The 19,194-nt window shown below is 42.9% G+C and overlaps 4 protein-coding genes across 4 annotated transcripts; 2 read left to right on the forward strand and 2 right to left on the reverse strand.

The window, feature by feature from the left end:
• Positions 1–3,052: 3,052 nt before the first annotated feature.
• N7498_006371 (uncharacterized protein) lies at positions 3,053–3,535 on the reverse strand (the record flags this gene model as incomplete). The annotated part of the gene is made up of 1 exon (XM_058453433.1): positions 3,053–3,535. One exon carries the CDS (start codon positions 3,533–3,535, stop codon positions 3,053–3,055), a length of 483 nt encoding a protein of 160 aa, XP_058307624.1.
• Positions 3,536–4,450: 915 nt separating this feature from the next.
• On the forward strand, positions 4,451–6,430 carry N7498_006372 (GMC family oxidoreductase; the record flags this gene model as incomplete). Its single annotated transcript, XM_058453434.1, has 1 exon — positions 4,451–6,430. One exon carries the CDS (start codon positions 4,451–4,453, stop codon positions 6,428–6,430), a length of 1,980 nt encoding a protein of 659 aa, XP_058307625.1.
• Positions 6,431–6,961: 531 nt separating this feature from the next.
• Positions 6,962–8,054, reverse strand: N7498_006373 (uncharacterized protein; the record flags this gene model as incomplete). The annotated part of the gene is made up of 4 exons (XM_058453435.1): positions 6,962–7,104; positions 7,167–7,287; positions 7,352–7,641; positions 7,748–8,054. 4 exons carry the CDS (start codon positions 8,052–8,054, stop codon positions 6,962–6,964), a joined length of 861 nt encoding a protein of 286 aa, XP_058307626.1.
• A 1,197-nt stretch (positions 8,055–9,251) lies between these two features.
• On the forward strand, positions 9,252–9,590 carry N7498_006374 (uncharacterized protein; the record flags this gene model as incomplete). Its single annotated transcript, XM_058453436.1, has 1 exon — positions 9,252–9,590. The coding sequence occupies one exon, from the start codon at positions 9,252–9,254 to the stop codon at positions 9,588–9,590; it is 339 nt and encodes a 112-aa protein (XP_058307627.1).
• Positions 9,591–19,194: the final 9,604 nt, after the last annotated feature.

A 19,194-nucleotide genomic window follows, 5' to 3' on the forward strand; every position in this document is an offset into this window, starting at 1 on the left:
TTCTGATTCCCTGGAGTTATTGACCCCTTTTCTTTTTTCTTTTTTTCACGATGGAAATATTTGTCATGATGGTATTTGCTTGGGTTTTTTCCTTTTTTCTCATCCCAGTCTATTCTCTTTGCTGGAGATGGATGGGCGATAATGTGTGTACGGGTTTTTTTTATGGATATATGTATGCGTTTTTAAATGGAGTGTATGATTCTTCATGAACTGTTTTCAAGTTATTTTTTCTAAAGTAGACTGAAGTTTTGGTCTTGGACCTGCTTTTATAGTCATTCAAAGTACTTATATATTTCGTATTCGAGCTTTCTGGAGTTTAGGTGGGAGGAGCGTCTTTAGTCAAGGTGTGGACTATCTATAAGCGGTCTAAGTACTGTCTCGGTCTCCGCTTAAGCCGTGGACGAAGCTGATATCAACCTTGGCGTTAATGTAATCGTGCAATCCTTCGACCCTGTTAGGGAACGGGACAGGCGAAGGACAATAGGGTAGAGTTGAGTCGCTATAGGCTTAAGGCCGCTTAGAGCGGAATATCACGTCTACGAGTGACCCTCTTTATTTTCTAATAGACTTAAGTAGTAGGAGGCCTAGGTAGTCAGTGGGAAGGAGTTTAAGTGGAGGGACCTTTGCTGGCCTGTCTAACTTACATATTATTAGGTGGTTATAGTGCAGTTTGCCAAGAGACTAGGCGTGTCAAATAGACCAGTAGGTCTAATAATGTTCACGCGTATCTTAGCCGAGGATTATAGTAGCTGTCGCGCGACGGAGGGTGATTATCACCTAACTTCTCACCCTTCTTACCCTACTCAGCACCTTATTTTCACACTGGCTTTCTCCCCTGAAGTAGAATATATTCTATTGTACCAATGAATCCCGTACATACGACCATAGGGTGTGGAGAACAGGGCTTCCCGTCCGCTCAGCCGTACTTAAGCCACACGCCGGCAGGTTAGTAGTTGGGTGGGTGACCACCAGCGAATCCCTGCTGTTGTATGTTTTGTTTTTTGTTTTGGCTTTTTTGTCTATTCGTTGCGGACTTTACGTTAGGCAAAAAAAGCAGAGATTGGAGAGGTGTAAGATTGAAGTCTCATAGAGCTATGGTGAATATGGTTACATTTTCTCACTCCCGCGACACTATAATTCAATGATTTATTTTGAGACAGAAAGTTGATCTCGAAGAAGAGTTAAGGGTTGCGTTGGAATGTTTCCCATTTTTCCAATACCAGGAGAATTGGGAATTGGCGACAAAGCAGCTCAGATTCAGTAAGTTACTTAGACGGCGGTGCTAATAACACCAGTATCTGACTGGATATATTACATGATTTATGTTTGATAACTGTAACAGTATGTTGCGTCTTTTATTGAACCATAACTTACAATATACGGAACCCACGGATATCAAGACAGATGCAGCTGATACTCTGACGTCATATAAGCAATCACGCACAATATATAACTAGTCGACATGAGGTCATGTAACGAACTTAGCAGAACCTATGAAATTTTATGGGCAGACTGCATTCACCACAACCTCATCGAGCCCTTATATTCTTATACCAAGCATGAATATTAATTCTACCACGCGTATAGCAAGATTTGTCAATGACAATATCACTGTGTCGGAAGATGCCGATGTGAAGTTGACACTCAACGATGAAAACGATACGGATGAATCTTCAATTATACTTTGCCCTGGAGAGACCAAAAGAAATTTCACTGGAAAAATCCTCTGTATTGGACCTTATCAGACCTATTGTGAAAGGCCCTGGCAGCTTTCAGAGGATGTGGAATTCGATGCTAATAAGGATGTTACGGTGACGGACGAGAGTGAGCCATCTACACAAAGTGATTGATGAGTAACTACTGACTAGTCAATTAAGAGATCGAACAAGGAAACAAGGTTGTTTGGTTCGTTTAAGGAACAGAAGCGCGTGTGTATATTTAAGGGAATCTGTTTCGTGTGCACGCAATCTAGTAATGAGGAGAGACAAAGATACAGACAGACAGGCTGTTTAAGCGTTTGTGGAATAAAGTTTTATGGACAGATGCTCTTCGGGATGCAGTAGATGCAGCGCCATTGCTCCACGATACGAGGCAGATGTTTTGGCGTCTCATTGACCAACTCGTCTCTTTACGAGAAGACTAGATCTAGCAACTATGGGCGCAGTGAGATCGGCTTTTTCACGACGGCAGTGAGACAGTGACGAACAAAGTACAATTCACTACACTTCTTCACAGAAGGCATCATTACGTCTCACTCCCACCAACCCCCTAACCAGACATCAAAAGTCGGAAGGGGAAAGCGCTAGCAATGTCTTCACAAATACCCAAGGACTATGAGTCGATGAGCCACATTTGAACTTGGAATGCGGCTCTTAAATCTTGTATAGCAGTCAATATGTCTGGCTCGTCTAGCTTCTTGCATGCATTTACTTCAAGAAGAGGCAAATGAAAAAAGAAAGAGAACTTTCACCAAGGATACAGAGAAGGGTCACATATTCAATGTCAACTATCTCGTGAGGTGTCGGGCTACAAACACAAAGAGCAGACAGCGGAAAGTCATCCCCCTTATATGACCAGATTCGTCGGAGTAGGTTCCTCGGCTTTCTGCGTCTCTGAATCTAGACCGTATCATGTAACAAAATAAATATGGCCCTCCAGTCGAAAACTGCAACATCTGAAGTTTCCCACAGTGTTCGAAAACTGTAATGTAGCAGTTGCTAGCATCATGGAAGCATACATCATGTCGTCGTTACCCGCATTATAGGGGACTACATCAAGTGGCATACATGGGAGGTTCCTAATAAAACTGACGAAACTCAGGATGCTAATAGGACGGTGAGATCCTATTAGCAGTGAACCACCGGGCTCGTAACCTCTTAGAAAGGAAAACAGGAGCCAAGATGATGCATTCTGGGGTTGCTAGATGGATGCTGAGAATCCAGCTGAAGAGGAAGAAGAGGACATCACAAGGTCCTGCAACACAAAGAAACAAAGGAGGGACGAATAACAAAACTTGCCCTCCAAACACCAACTTTTAAAGACACGGGGTTCATCATAGATGCAAGTGTGCTTCCCAGTCCCGTGGCACCCTTCCTTTGGGCCCGGGTACTGGCTGACTGAGTGGATGATGCAATGGCGGCTGCAAGGACGGCCCCAGAAAAGTTTCCTCCGTGCGGTAATCAAAGAACCAATCCTCGCCAGGCTCAAAGCTGCGAACGACAGGATGTCCCGTCGACATAACATGCTTAGAGGCATGCTGTGATGGAGACGAGTCACAGCAGCCAATGTGTCCACACTTGGCACAACGACGTAGATGGAACCACCATTTATTGGCAGCTTCGCAATCCACGCAGCCGGGGCCACTCGGTGGGACGTTCAGATCAATCACTTCAATTTGCGAGGTGCCTTGTGTAATAGCACTAGGATCGTCGTACATACCGGGACGATGGGAATGCTGCGGCTGAATCGTAGCAGGGCCACCTTCCATCAGCAGTACTGCTGGATCAGTTGGCAAGATGCGAGGAGCACGAATCATGGCGTACAAATTTACTTGATATGTTGTGAGTCTGTTGTGGATAAGTTGATAGCTGCTCTGCAGATGACGTATGACAAATCAACTCACTATTGAATGGATGTATTTACAGTTGTTCGATATGAGAGAGGAAGGATAATGGTTATATGGATACCGTTAGGGGCTGAATATATGTGCATTATTCACTATACTTGATGTCATATCAAGTCATGCAAAGAAGATAACACACGACGCAGCAGCGCCACCAACGCTCTAGATTAGAGTCTAAATCCTCTTGGAGGTATTTTCCTTGGATCCAGAAATTTTGTGTCGCATGGAACTAAGCAGAAAGTTCTGTCGCGCTGGGTGGCAAATGCGGTTAGCTTTTCTCTCAGACTAATTACGTCAGATGGACAAAGGCTAATTTATCGAAGAAGGTTGATTCCAACATACCTGTGGCAGCATCCACTATGAACTCCAAAGATATTTCATTAATTATCAGCGGTATAACCATTGTGACCTTGGATTGTTACCAGCACATATCAGTCGTTTTCAACTCAAAAACAAGGACTTTTAAATATTTTATACAAAGCCTCAATTTATGTCCTAAAGAATTAAAATAAATAAAATAAAAATTCTTAATCTTCCTCTGATTTACACCAGAACCATCACGGTCTACCACAGCAGTCTGGAATGCTTCCCTGTGCGGTGACACTGAACTACCTTAAAAATAAATCGTCCATTAATGCCTCAATTCAGCCGTCGAGTAATAATTACTTCATGTTGTATTATTGGTTGTCTACGAGGATGACGCTCTCGACTATCTTGTTAGTCAGCCTTGTTCTGCACTGACAGGTTGTTTTTAAAACGGTCTCGCAGACTAATGCTGAAGATATGCGACTCGTAAAAAAGAAAACTTTTGAGTTTGCGCATGTAACCATGAGCGAACATTTCACAACCAGCGTGCCCGGGCCAGCTGTAAGCGCCATAGGTGCAGACAATGACGCGCTTCCCAAGGAGGCTGTCGACACACTTGACAACTACGACTACGTCGTAGTTGGTTCAGGCGCCGGCGGTGGACCTTTGGCCGCGAATTTCGCCCGGAACGGCCATAAAGTTCTTCTGCTCGAAGCAGGGGATGATCAGGGATCCAACATCCACCAGCAGGTTCCAGGCTTTCATTTCTTGTCTACAGAGGACAAGAAGATGCGCTGGGACTATTTTGTCAAGCATTATGCGGATGAGACCGTTGCGCGGCAAGACTCGAAGATGACTTGGGAGACAGCCGCGGGAACACTCTATGTCGGATTGAATCCACCAAGCGGATCGAAGCCGAAAGGCATCCTCTACCCGCGCGCAGGAACGCTGGGTGGCTGTTCGGCACACAATGCAATGATCACCATCTATCCGCACGAGAGTGACTGGTCAAACATCGCTAATCTCACCGGCGACACTTCGTGGGACCCGAAGAATATGCGCCAGTATTTCAGGCGCCTGGAACACTGCGAGTATCTTCCAAATGGTAGCTCTGGTCACGGCTTCACCGGTTGGTTGCATACGAGCCGCGCTGATCTGGAGTTGACCCTGCGGGATTCTAAGTTCCTTTCTATCCTCACTTCTGCTGCTACTGCCATGGGAAATACTATCCTCGGCCTGATCCCCGATAAAGTTTCCCAACTACTTGGACTCCTGCAGCGGGACGTGAATTCCAGTGATCCTCATCGGGATGTGACTGAAGGGATCTATCATATACCCCTGGCCAAGAGTCAGGCAAAGCGAAGCGGCACTCGAGAATTTCTCGTAAATACGGCTAAGGAGTATCCGCTGCATATCAGGACAAGCTGCCTCGCTACACGAGTGCTTTTCGAGGAGAATACTGTCATGCCCAAGGCAATTGGTGTCGAGTTCCTCGAAGGCAGCAGTCTGTACAAGGCTGATCCACGGTCAAGTTTATCCGCTGCCGGCACAAAGCACCGCGTCCTCGTCTCTCGAGAGGTCATCCTTGCGGCGGGAGCTTTTAACACACCGCAGCTCCTCAAGCTGAGCGGTATCGGCCCGACAGACGAGTTAGAGAGATTTGGGATTCCTGTTGTTAAAGATTTGCAGGGCGTTGGCACCAATCTCCAGGACCGCTATGAGGTTCCTGTCATCAGCAAAGTACAGGATGACTTCCAAAATATAGCAAACTGCGCGTTTGGGAAGCCTGGCGACCCAGCCCTTAAAGAGTGGAAGCACCAGTGTGGACCCTATCTATCGAATGGACTCAATATTGGCATGACGAAGAAGTCCAGACATGCTGATGGGGACCCTGATCTCTTCATCTTCGGTGGCCCTACCCTCTTCGCGGGCTACTATCCTGGGCATTCGGAACGCGCCACCTTCGACAAGAAACATTTCACGTGGGCCGTACTTAAGGCTCACACGCGTAACCGCGAGGGAACTGTCAGGCTCGAATCAGCCGATCCTCGGGATGTACCTGATATCAATTTCAATTACTTTGGCACAAGTGCGGCCGCGACAGAGGAATCCGAGCGGGACCTTAACGCCGTTGCCGAAGGCGTCGACTTTGCGCGCCGCATCATGGACCAGACCTCACAGTTCGGTAATGAGCCCTTTGAAGAGCAGTCACCTGGCCATGAAGTCTCTTCTGTAGATCATGTGAAGCAGTTTATCAGGAATGAGGCGTGGGGCCATCATGCTTCATGTACCTGCCCTATAGGGCCAGATGGAGACCCAAAAGCCGTTCTTGATTCTCGATTTCGTGTTCACGGCGTGAAAAGCCTACGAATAGTTGATGCATCTGTCTTCCCGCGCATTCCTGGATTCTTTATTGTCCTTCCCATCTTCATGATCAGTGAGAAGGCAACTGATGTTATTCTTGAAGACGTTAGCGAGACCGCCATGCCTGAAGCGCGTTAGTGCCAGCCATAGGTGGCAGCCGTAGTCTGGCAGATCGCATCGGAAAGTACGCGCGACTTATCATAGTCCAACGCAAATCCGTCTCAAAGAATGATACATTTCATATTCATACAGTTTAATGGATATATTAAAACTTAGGGTAACTTAGTAACATACACTCACACACTTTATAACCAAGTAGTTTCTTCTATAACACCTTTGAACCACATTGATTCTAGAGTTAGTCAATATATAGCTGCCAATGGGCATACTCCGACCAAATTCTGTGAGACAGGTCTGGTTTGCCATTGTGAAAAGAATATTGTGAGCTTAATAGTGAAAGGGTCTTCACCTATGATTATTGACACTGCGCTTGGAGATAAATTTGATAGCATAATTACACTGCAGACAAACCCAGCCCAACCCGGACAACTTTGTCTCCAATTTCCAGATCAAAATCAAGTGATATCTCTAAGCTGTGTTGGATACTCCCGTGGTATCCCAATATAAGTTCTTGTTGAGAGTATACCAGTAATCGGCGCAGAAGAACCCCTAAGTCTCAGGATTCGTGCGAACCAACTCAATATTGGTCTTGCGAGCATCGTTTTTCAAAGCATTTCGTTGACCGTCCCATTCAGATTTAGCAGGTATTGTGTAAGGCTTTCCAACACGCTGAAAAAGAGTCCCAAGATTATCTGTTAAGCGGATCAGCTATGTCTCGGATTCAAGTTGCATCACAGAGTACTAGTGGACGTACAGGTCGCATCTATAGTGTCGTCGTTGCCAAGGACCAGATGGAATAACTCATGGAACAAGGTCGCACTTTTAGAGAGCACGTCGCTAAGCTTTTTGCCTTGAGCATCGACACCGAAATCTGTCTGTACGTCGGTTCTTGTGAAGGCCCTCGGGCATAATGTGACGGTCTTTGGCTCCGTGACACACTTGGGTCACACCCAGTTCGCCCGAAGCACTGCATAAACCTCCTTCTCCATAGGCCTGATCTATGATATACTGATCAAGGTCTGAAGACCAGTATGGCACCAAACTTTTTGCTACTTTTAATTGCGATCCGTATTCCTCGGAGTTTTGAATTTCCACCTCTTCATCACACTCTTCAATTTTATCTATCCTGGATTTCTGTTCCAGCCAGGAGCTGTCGGAAAACAACCACGGCGTGCCTCCTGGAATAGAGCTTTTCTTGATCATGAACGATTGAACTTCCTCGAGAATTGCTATAGTATTTATTGTAACCCAAAATCCGGATCCGAGATGGTACCTTTCAGGCAAAGTAATGAAACACTTGGCTTGAGGGTAGTAAGAGGTGGCCTGATGTCTTACATTTGATATCATCCACGTCCTCATCGTCCGTATCATCGTTAATACCCAAGTATTTCTGAAGAGCATGTTTCGCGTTCTTTGTTTTTGTGTCATCAGCGTTACCCTTCGCGTCATCAAACGCAGAAATACGGGCGGAGGCCATGGCTTGAGATTCCGTCCACCATCGCCTAAGGACCGATAAGTGAGAGTCAAAACCGCCATTCTCGGATCCTTGCTTCACATTAAACATATCACCAATCTCGGTTGAAAAGGCAACAGGGATGTAAAAAAGCCAGAAGGCCAAAATCTTCACGGTGATCGATGACATACTTCTCCGATCCCTAGCAGAAATATTTTTCGTGATTTCCGTCTAATCTCGGGGAAGTGAGAGAGAATGACCTTTTCATTAGAAAACGGAGTGGCACATTGGGGGATTTATCTTTAGGAAAATGCTGTGGGCTTACTAGCAGGGGGCGGCCCCCAATTTCTTGTGAACAGCATTGATTCGTAGCATTCATTTAATTATAGAGAGTCTACTAGTCCTGCTCGGGGCTATGTATTTCAGGGGTAGATTGTTGAGCCAGGTTTAATGCGGACGAATTCAAGTTGGAGAAGCCATGAAGAATCAGGCGTTCCGAGTTAGATTGTGACCGACGATCATCTGTACTGCAAAACATTGCTACTGGTGCAGTGGCTGGATATTCCAAGTCGTGTTTGAAGGACTTCAAATTAGGGAGAAATCGACATATGTCCGGAAAGAATTTCAGGAATAGATCAGTTCCAGATGAACATCAACCAGAACCTTATGGAATCATTGAGACTAACAGCCGCTTGTTTTTGTCTCATCTGCGTAAATCAGAACGCTGATGAAAGTGCTGTGTACTAGAGTAGGTACTTTGTAAGAATGCGAAAGCTGAACGCCACGGGTGCATTTGACCCCCAGCCCCCCGGCCCCGGCCCCCGGCCCGATGGCCTGACGTCGCTTTCCGTTTTCACTTGCGCTCTCTCTTGTTTATTTGCGCGCTGGAACTTTTCACTTGCACGAACAACTTTCACATACTACGTTTAATATCCCGAAGTTATCGTTTTCTTTATCTCCTCGGTCTGAATAAGCAGCTATGCCAACTCCGTAGCTGATGGTATTTACCAAATTTTACGTGCCTGAGACCGCAAGTCTAGAGGACGAATACTGGGGAGATTTCGCACGAAACCTGAAAGATTGTCCCGGGCATTATGTTTCTAAATGGGGCCGAATCGAGGAACATTTAAATTATGTTCTTCTGATCACATGTAATATACCTTCCCTTAACGAGTGACAAAGATACTAAATTCTCTAGTGTGGACATCCCAAGAGGAATTGAATCGATTCAGGGCCTCATCATCACACGAGACCTACTTGTCAGCATTATGTCGATACTCATCGATTCCGCCAGAGGTCTATGAGTTTGATTATAACTTTCCAACCCCGTGGTTGAGGAACCCAAGCTATCGTATCTCTTTTATATGTGCGCACTTCTCAGCTTCAATGGGCCTGGAGAAAAGCCACGAGGAGCCTAGAGTCAAGGCCCTCGAATCTAAAGTCACTGTTATGCCCAACGCACGCAGATATGTGACGGTTGCACATGCAGGCATCCCTATAGGACTCTGGGATAAAAGGAAAGAAGACGATGGGGAAAAACCGAAGACGTGTGTGATATTCTACTTCTGGACGAATGCTGAGACGGAGCAGGACTTCAAACACAAGGAGAGGCGTCATGGGCAAACAAAATATCAATTGGCCGAGCAAGAGTTGAGGGATGCTGGGGCTGAGAGCTGGAAAGAAGAGCACTGGGTTCCACGAAAGCTTCCGAATATTTCGAAGTGAAGGGATAAATCAGTGCTCGCAATTCTAGTGCCTTTTGCAAATGCAGGAATAAATCGAAGCAAGATCGACGCTCAGTGAGAAATTACTGCGAAAGGGGATACGAATTCTTCTGTTTGAAGACCCTGAGATACTAAAATGGCAATTGAGAAATGGGAATGGCTTGTCAATTACTGCAAACCAGCGTTCACCTCGGTTGAATGGGCTTTCTTGCCTTCACGCTGCCATAGCCTGTCTTCAACCGCGAAACAAAGGATGCAAACTCAGAACCATTGATATCGAATTGGCTAAAATCCTGGCGCCGATGAATATGTCCCATTGGAAGAATAGCGGTCCATTCTATGACGAAAAGGATCGTGTTAATCAGAAGAAGCGAATTAAGCTACTCATTCAACACGGTGCTGATTTGTTTGCGGTTTCGGAACGGTATGGCACACCGACCGATCTTGCAAGATTCACGGGAAACTTCGACATATGGATCAACGCTTTGGAAAATTGTGGCCTGGACTTTAGAATGATCTTGACAGCGGACAAAAAGATTGAACGAAACAAACTTTTCGCAGTGACAAAGGACCTGGCACGTGAACAGAATGCTGAAATAAGCAACATCAGACAACAGTTTTGTGACATATTCGAGGTGCTTGACGACTTCCAACTTTCAGGAGAGATACACAAAATCAGGCATGGGTCATCCACTATTTTCCCGATCGTTCCAATGCTTTTGAAGGTGGGTTCATTTGAAGAGATACTACAACTACTTCAAGATTCCCTTTCCAGGGCCTTCCGCGACAAACATGAAGACCCTTATACACAACGCATCTACGCTGTTAATGCCGAATTGCTTAGCGGAACTTATCACAATAATTTCTTTTCGGGTCATGTGAGCTATGCGCAGTGGATAGATATCGCAGTCTACGAAGAGATAAGCAGATATCCCAGGGTTCTCGCTGCTACGGCAGCGGGGAAAACTGATATCGAGTGGCTGGAGTGGCGGTCCCAATGCCACTTGATAGGTTTTTTCAAAGCAATAGCCTCATTTCACCTTGACAACGCGATGCGGTTTCCTCGTCGGGAATATGACTGGAGGTAGGACGAGTCCGAAGGAGGTGCAAATGTGCCCGGGTCTTGGCCTGCAGGAATTTGATACAACTTCTGTTCTCTCTCTACTTCCCAGATACATATATTACCTTGAAATCGATACGTTTCTCTTCATTTATCCCAAAATCACTGAAACTTCTGCTGCAAAAGGCTGACTATGCTCGTGTGATTTAAAAGTCATCCTGATCGTTGAAATCCACGATAACAGATGGAAGCTTTGGCTTGAGATCGGATTTTGGCTTCATTGTATGATCGATCGCCTTTGGGAGATCAGAAATTGAAGAAAGACACGAATTTTTGAGCTGCGCTGGTCAAAACGATGGGCTCGCTAAACCTTCTTCCCTATCAAATGTACGAAAGGGCCTTTTCGCTGGGAATTTGCGCCTTTGAGTACGAAGTCTTCAGGTGGGTGAACTGCCGCCTGAATCTGCCTGAAGATGGGCTAGATAGGGCAGCGAGCCGCCTACGCCTGAACCGGCGGCGCTAGGTGATCCCTAACATAGTCTCACTGTTGTATATTTTTATTTTGTTTCGTTGTTCTCCTGCTTTCCAATTTTGCCTAGTATTTGCTTAGGTTTTCCCTTTTCTCTCATCCCACTCTATACTCGTTGCTGGAGATGGATGGGCGATAATGTGTGTACGGTTTTTTTTATGGATATATCTATGCGTTTTTAAATAGAGTGTATGATTCTTCATGAACTGTTTTTAAGTTATTTTCTCTTAAGTAGACTGAAGTTTTGGCCTTGGATCTACTTTTATGATCATCTAAAGTACTTATATATTTCGTATTCGAGTTTTCTGGAGTGTAGGCGGGAGGAGCGTCTTTAGCTAAGATGTGGACTGTCCATAAGCGGTCTAAGTACTGTCCCTATCTCCGCTTAAGCTATAGACGAAGCAGATATCAACCTTGGCGTCAGTGCAATTCTATATTTAATACTTTAGCCCCGTTAGGGAACGAAATAGGGGAAGGAAAATAGGGTAGAGTTAGGTCCCTATAGGTTTGAGGCCGCTTAGAGCGGAATATCACGTCTTTGAGTGACCTTTTCATTTTTAAATAAACTTAAGAAGTAGGAGACCTAGGCAGTCAATAGGAAGGAGTTCAAGTGGAGGGACCTTTGCTAGCCTATCTAACTTATATATTATTAGATAGCTGTGTGCAGGATACTATAAGACTAGGCATTTTAAATATATAGGGTACGGTTTAATAATATTTACGTATATCTTAGCCGAGAGGATTATAGCAGCCATCGCGTGACGGAGGGTGATTATCACCTAGCTTCTCGCCCTTCTCACCTAGGTCGTACCTTAATTTCACGCTAGCTTTCTCCTCTAAAGCAGGATATACTCTATAGTCCTCATGAATCCAGTACATACGACCATACGGTGTGGAGAACAGGGCTTCCCGTGCTTCCCGTCCGCTCAGCCGTACTTAAGCCACCTATTCTGTATGGCCAATTCACAAAGAGCCCTTAGGACCTCTGTCCTTCTAAAACAGCGAGAGAAAGTAATCGAGGGTGAATATAGGTGACATAGGTGAGAAGACTGGAGAACAGGGTGAAAGGGGTGAGAACGGGGTGAGAATTCTCACCTAGATAGGCGAGAGGGTCCCCGTTGATTATACGGTTAGAAAAACATAGACTTAGGACACAAGGGTACGCTCGTCGCTTCAACATTCCTCTTCTTCTCTATCCTCTATGTCTACTAAGAATAGTATCCAAAAAGCTCTCGAGGAGAGCATCGTACGTGCCGCGTCACGTGGATTTACTCAAGAGTACCAGAAGAGTTGAGAAGAAAATGAAAACACTATTTACCGCCGCAAACTCACCATCACGAGACTCAACAAATAGACCTGACACTCACCCGCCCCGCGGGTCCAAGATTAGGAACCTCCACCCGCACCTCCGAGGGTCAGGGTCCAACCTCACCGACCCGGACCCGGACCCGGACCCTCCAACCCTCAAATAATACACTTTGTTGAGAAATGAAGAGTAGATGATCAGACGAAAAGAAGATGGACAGATAATTAATAGTAAATTCTGATAATATTTTCTGCTCGTTCTCAGGGCAATATTTATACCCTTTTCCTGAGAACTATTTTCTAAGGGAAATACATATAAAAATGTTCTCCTACACCGCTGCCCGGTGGTCCATAAAAGAACATCCTCTGGAACAAGCAAAGAAGGTGATATAGATGAGGAACCTATATATACGGGCTGCTCATGCAGCCCAATTTCAATAACCTTATAGGCCTAGCCAACCAATCAGCTAGACATTGACATGGGACTCCCATGGGACTAAGGTCCGTCCCAAGTCCCACCCATGGGAATACCCATGGGTCCCATGGGTACCCATAGACACCTGATTATGCCTGAATTCGCCTGAATTCGCCTGAATTTTGTGCATAAGATCACTGACTAATCTTTGTTATTTACGTCTGTTTCGGTTGGAACAAGTAATATCACTACTTTTTAACCTACCTACTAGGTAATTATAAGAAATAAAGTTATTTATATATATAAAAGGGTCCGTTTCATCGGTCGCATTAATGTTTTAGGCCTATCGAAGTAAAGGTAAAAAAGCGGTGGTAGAAATTATGGTTTGTCCTCTAAGATATATATTTATTGTATACAACCAACCACTCTGCTATTATTTCCTTTGATTTTATTATATTATAATACTAGGTTATTATGGCTTATTTTACTAGTTAATTTAATTACTATAGCTTCTTTTATATATATTTATCTTGCAAACACCTAATTGCTAGTGTAGGGTGTGTGGTTGAGAGAAAAAGGTTAGAGTTGAGAGCAAAAGTTAAGAAATTTCTAGGGGGCATGGCTCTTACTAAATTCTATAGGACTATAGGACTCCTATAGGACTACCCACATAAATATAGAGAGTTAGGCCAATAGGATAGGCTAGGTAGACCCACCTAGTACTGATTAGCTTATAAAGAACCAATAATATTAGGCTACGTGCTTAAAGCCCTTAATATGCCTTACCTTCTATCTAAGCTTTTTCTCTTTACCTTGGTCTTAGTTTCTCTTCACTTTCGCTAGTATAGCACACCTCTCGGACCCTATAAGCCAATCTATATATAGCGATAGTATTGATCCTATCCTTCTATCTAATTCTTTCTCTTTTAAACCAAACGAACCAACTAAAAGCCAAACAACTAAGCTTACACTACCACCACTACTACCACCCTTTATTCAACGTATTAGAGACCGGACGAAACAGTGGGCACTTTGGACGGAAATAACCAAGACTAAATTTATTAAATAGTGGCTTACCACTCTATATAGGATAAAACCCGAAGCAAAATATATCCATTAGGATAGAAAGGGCCATCAATCTAATGTATAGACACATTTTGACCAAGTTACACATATTAATACAGGAAAACTAATAGTTGCTTACAAAAGGTGTGGTATAATAATAAAGTATCCAGTAAAAGATGGGATATCTAGGATACGACGATATCTAAAAAATGGTGCCTATTAGATAAAAAGCAAGCAAATAAGTATTAAGCACTTAATATAGAAAGTGGTATATTTACTAAAAAGTGAGAGAAAAGTGAGAGCAAAATAAGAGAAAACTAACCTATTATTCTCTCACTAGGCAGTCAACTCCAATCTATCCCAACCTTAGTCTAAAGAGCTCTAGCAGTAACAGCTTTTAACCACTATCACTAGCCTACGCCTACCCTTCTAAATCATCGAGAGCGAGCACTTCTAGAAGCTTCTACGCCTAACCTAGTTAGCCCCTTTAATCCTAACCTTTCCTACTGGTCGTACGATATAGCGCCGACTACGAAATATAGTCGAAGACCGACAGAAAGACACCCTTTAGATGCTTCTACCCTATTCAAAGCTCTCAATTAGTCTAGATTGCTAGACATCACCCTTTTAGTAAGTATTTATAGCTATTACTAGTTATTTCCTAGACTAGAATTAGGATTACCGAGAGGTGCTTCTAGGATTTGAACCCCTAGAAGGAACATATATTAGGATGAATCTTGGGTTAGTCCTAACTAATACCCTTCAAAAGTATTAGATTCTAGACTAGATTATAGCTATTACTACGGATAATGCGTTAAATAACTAGACGATGATTATAAGCATCCAAGCTAGTTATCCTAGTCTACCTTTGATCCGCATTCCTTGCCTTGCGCATATAATTTAGCTTAGTCTAAAATAGCTTCTTAGTCAGATAAAGGCAAACCCCTAGAATGACACAGTGGAAATGGTTTAGACAGAAGAGCATAGTCAGGCTACTACTCGGGGTCAGTAGAGGTCTAGAAAGCTAGATATTACGAATACCCTTCGTAAGGCTCGTAGTCTTGCTATCTATATTAATGCAAGCCCATAGAGACGGGATAACTTCCTAAAGCTTTAGACTAATTAGCCTATATTAGTCCCAATCTAGGACGTCCGTACGCGTTGGAATTCGATATATCTAATACTTTACTAGGCTAAAAGGCTTCAATCTGATTTAAATCAGTACTATATCACCTACTAGGTTAAACAGTTAATGATTAATTTAGAGGAATGGCGTTAGATTAATTATCTTCTTTGTTTAACTAAGCCTTTCTTCCAATTTACCACTGCCCTATCTAAGACTAAGGATATTACTATCTATAGTGTTTTTAGTATCTATAATAAGCTTTTTGACTACCTTGAAGCTTCGATTCGGCAGTTAAGGCGGAAAAAGGTTAGTCTCCTATATTCTCTCCCTTTTCCGCTAATTATAACTCTGATTTTTCGCACTTCAACCTATATAACAAGGGTTAAAGTGCGAAAAATCAGAGTCACAATTAGCGGAAAAGGGATTTATTTAAGTCTCACTTACTTACTTTTCCTTCACTTCTAGGCTAGGTGGAAACGGTAGATGCTTAAAGCTCTTAAATTAGCTAAAAATAAGCTTCGAGAGTACTATGCAAAAATAGATAATCTAGAACTTAGTGATATCTATACGCATAGCACAATCCTCACCCCTTAGTATAAGTTGCAGTTCTTTTCTAGCCCCAACTAGATAGATAAAGACTATGCTTCTTTATATCGAGCGAGCTTTCAAGAGCGAATGAAAGTATATCAAACAGAGAGTGATTTAATCCTAAAACCTTAGGCTTCTATCTAAGCTTCTAAGCTTGATTAATTGCTTGCTTCTAAGCCTAAATCCACCAAGGATCAGGATGAATTAACCTAATATCTCCAAGAAGGTAAGCTTACTTTTTCCTCTCACTTTCCTCTCACTTTCCTCTCACTTTTCTCTCACTTCTAGTTAGACTGCGCCAAAGCCCACTGGGCCCATGGGCCGGGCCCAACCCAACCCCCTATGGGTTGGGCCTTGGGCCTGGTTCTTGGGCCCATTGATGGGCTATGGGCTGGGATAGAGAGCCCATTGGGGGCCCAATGGGCCTAAGTGGGCTACAAACATTACAAACATAGCTTATGCAAAAAAACGTGATGTTTTAGGGTGGTAATTTTACTACTAAAAAAAAGGATCGCTAAGAGAATCGAACTTATGCCACTAAAAATTCAACTCTAAGGATAACCACTAAGCTATTCTAACTAAGAAATGTAATTTTCCTTTATAGGAGCTATTATATAACTAAATTTCTAAGGTATTTACAATTTTTAAGATTAATACCCTATATATCACGTGATTTATAATACTATGTTTTAGATATGTAAATAGCCTATTTATTAAGGTAATTTTTGTATCTAGTTAGATAATTGTATTTTAAATAGATATATATATTTATAATACTAATAAAAAAAAGGAATTTATTAGATTTAGTAATATTAAATAAAATACATTATTCTTTAGAAAATATAGGTCCATCGTAGGATATATATATATATATATATTACCCTAGGTGTCAGGATTTTAGGTGTCTGCATTTATAACTGCAGATTTCTAGAGCTTCCAATTCAACATGGAAGTTCCCGCTGAAATTCCCGTTCTGCCATTTCTCACCGCCTTTATCTGATCTTGCAGTTATCTCTCATTTATCTCTCACTTTGCTCTCACTTCAGCCTTTACTATGCTTTCTCTTTCCATTTGCCTACCGGACCGAGGTTATTAGGCCTATCTTGTCTATAGCCGCGGGTAACAACACGTTTACCTACCTCGGGTAACAGCACGTTTACCTACCTCGGGCAATAGCACGTTTACGGCAAGATTACCTCGGGCGAATATTACCTTAGGTAATTAGCCAGATGAACTGAATATTTGTCTATAAATATAGCCTAGAAACCAGACTAAATAAAACAAGAGCTTTCATCTCAATTATTCTCTTACTACCTTTCTCTCATAAAGGCAGACTAAAGAGACCCTTTATCTTTATCTACATCCATCTTCCTGGGGTAAGCTACTACGCCGCAGTAGTAGCCGACCTCTACGGGAGGTAGTATTTCTCTCTACAAATATTTGTCCTAAGGACTGCCCTGCCGCATAGGGACCCTTAGGCATTTATTTATCTCTCTTATTTTCATATACTACCAATCCCGACACTAGGATACTAAATATATTTATATTTTATATAATACTAAACTATATCTATAGATCTTATATATAAATATACTATATATTAATATAAATCTATAAAGTATATATAAAAAAAGCTAGAATACAGTGTATTAGAGAATACAAATGCATTATTTATAAGCGTATTAATGTACATTAAGACCTAGATTTTATGCAAAAATGGGCCTAAATGGGCCTAAATGGGCTGAAACCTTCGGCCCATCGTGGGCCGTGGGTTGGGTTGGGCTTTTAGTTCAGGGCCCACGGCCCATGCGGGTTGGGCCTTGGGCCCGACCTCTGGGCCCATGTATGGGCTTTGGCGCAGTCTACTTCTAGTCTTACCTCTCATTTTACCTCTCGTCTAATTTCTTTGGTTTTACTTAGGTTTGGTCCCAATTAGCCCTCGTCTATTCTAGAAAGATCATACGCATCAGTTCCCTACACTAGCACATATAGTATAGGATATTTTCTCTATCCCTACTACTAGTGCTAGTGTAGAAAGGTTATTTAATTTAGCCTAGGATATCTATCATTATCGAAGGGGTCGTCTAAATTCTTCAACTATCCAAGACCTAATAATATTTATGTGTACGACTAGGTTCGAGATGGAAGATCAGCAGCTAGCTTTTATCCGATCTCTATCTATCCACGAGGACGGTGAAACAGATGAACCTTCTTAGCAAATAGAAGGTTTTGAGCTAATTAGTGATACTGAGGCGGATAGGGTAGATGAGCTGGATGAGCTAGATGAGCTAGATAGGATAGATGTTTCTAGGCTATCTTCTGTTCGGGCTGGTAAGAGAAGAAAGAGTGTTTTATCTAATGAGAGTGATGATGATTTGGTCTCTTTGCCTATAATTCCAGAAAGCTAGATTCGGGCCTCTGGTTGGGTGAAAAGACGTCCTCGGGGGCCTGAGGGCTTTGAAATTCTATAGAATAATATAGGTGCTATTCTCTCATTCAAACCTCACTTTCTTTTTCTTATTTTATTACCTTTCGACTGTAATTTTACCACCTAAATACCAAAGATTCCTACATAATATGCATTAATTATACCTCCTTATATTATAGGTACTCATGGGAGTATAGGAGTCCCATAGGTAGGTAGGGAAAAGGCCGTCCCACCCATAGGACTAAGGGTCGGTCCCATATCCCACCCATGGGCGGGACGGGACTGTCCCAAATGGGAATACCCATGGGAGTGTCAATGTCTACAATCAGCAGCTATCGGGGCAGAGAGAGTGACTATAGGTTAGTGCACCTAGCGCCGGAAGTCGCTGCACCTAGGCACGTGATAGTATATAAACACCTATAAATAAAATTTCACTTTTTCTTGCAAAGCTTTTCGCCTTATATTACCTTATATTCTCTATCCACTAATTTTTTCTTTAATTTACTATATCTTACCCTTTACATTTCACTATATAATATAATTCCGAGAGACAAGAAAGATAATAGACTAGTTATTAACTAGTTCTCTACTACTCTTTAAATGCTCTAGCTCTACTTTTAGTTTCTGATTTTCTAATTCTAAAGATCCAGTCGTTAGTGGAGAGAGTGGTCGCCGTATCACTAGTAGATAGTAGACATTGACATGGCCCATGGGCCAGCCCATATGGGCCGGCCCAACCCGTCCATGGATGGGTCCTGGACACCTACTCCCTGTCTATGGATGGGCCGACTTTTTCTATCTATGGACGGGCCGGCCTATGGGCTTCTTGGCGGCCTATGATACTACTAGACATAATTTGTATACTTTATGTAGTATTTTTTATATTATAGTGGTAATATTCTAGTATTAATAAGAGTGTCAAGAGAAAGTAAAGAGTAAAATGCAAAAGAAGATTATTTAAAAACTAAACTATCTATAAATCTTAAACCCCTTATAAATTTTAGGCGCCTTCCTTGCCCTTCTAGAGTGTCGTACTTAACTTATTAATAGTAAAACACTATCATCATCACTACTTTGCTTACTTTTATG

The sequence above is a fragment of the Penicillium cinerascens genome (genome assembly GCF_028974065.1).
Source record: "Penicillium cinerascens strain IBT 15544 chromosome Unknown contig_6_segment0_segment0, whole genome shotgun sequence".
Taxonomy (NCBI): domain Eukaryota; kingdom Fungi; phylum Ascomycota; class Eurotiomycetes; order Eurotiales; family Aspergillaceae; genus Penicillium; species Penicillium cinerascens.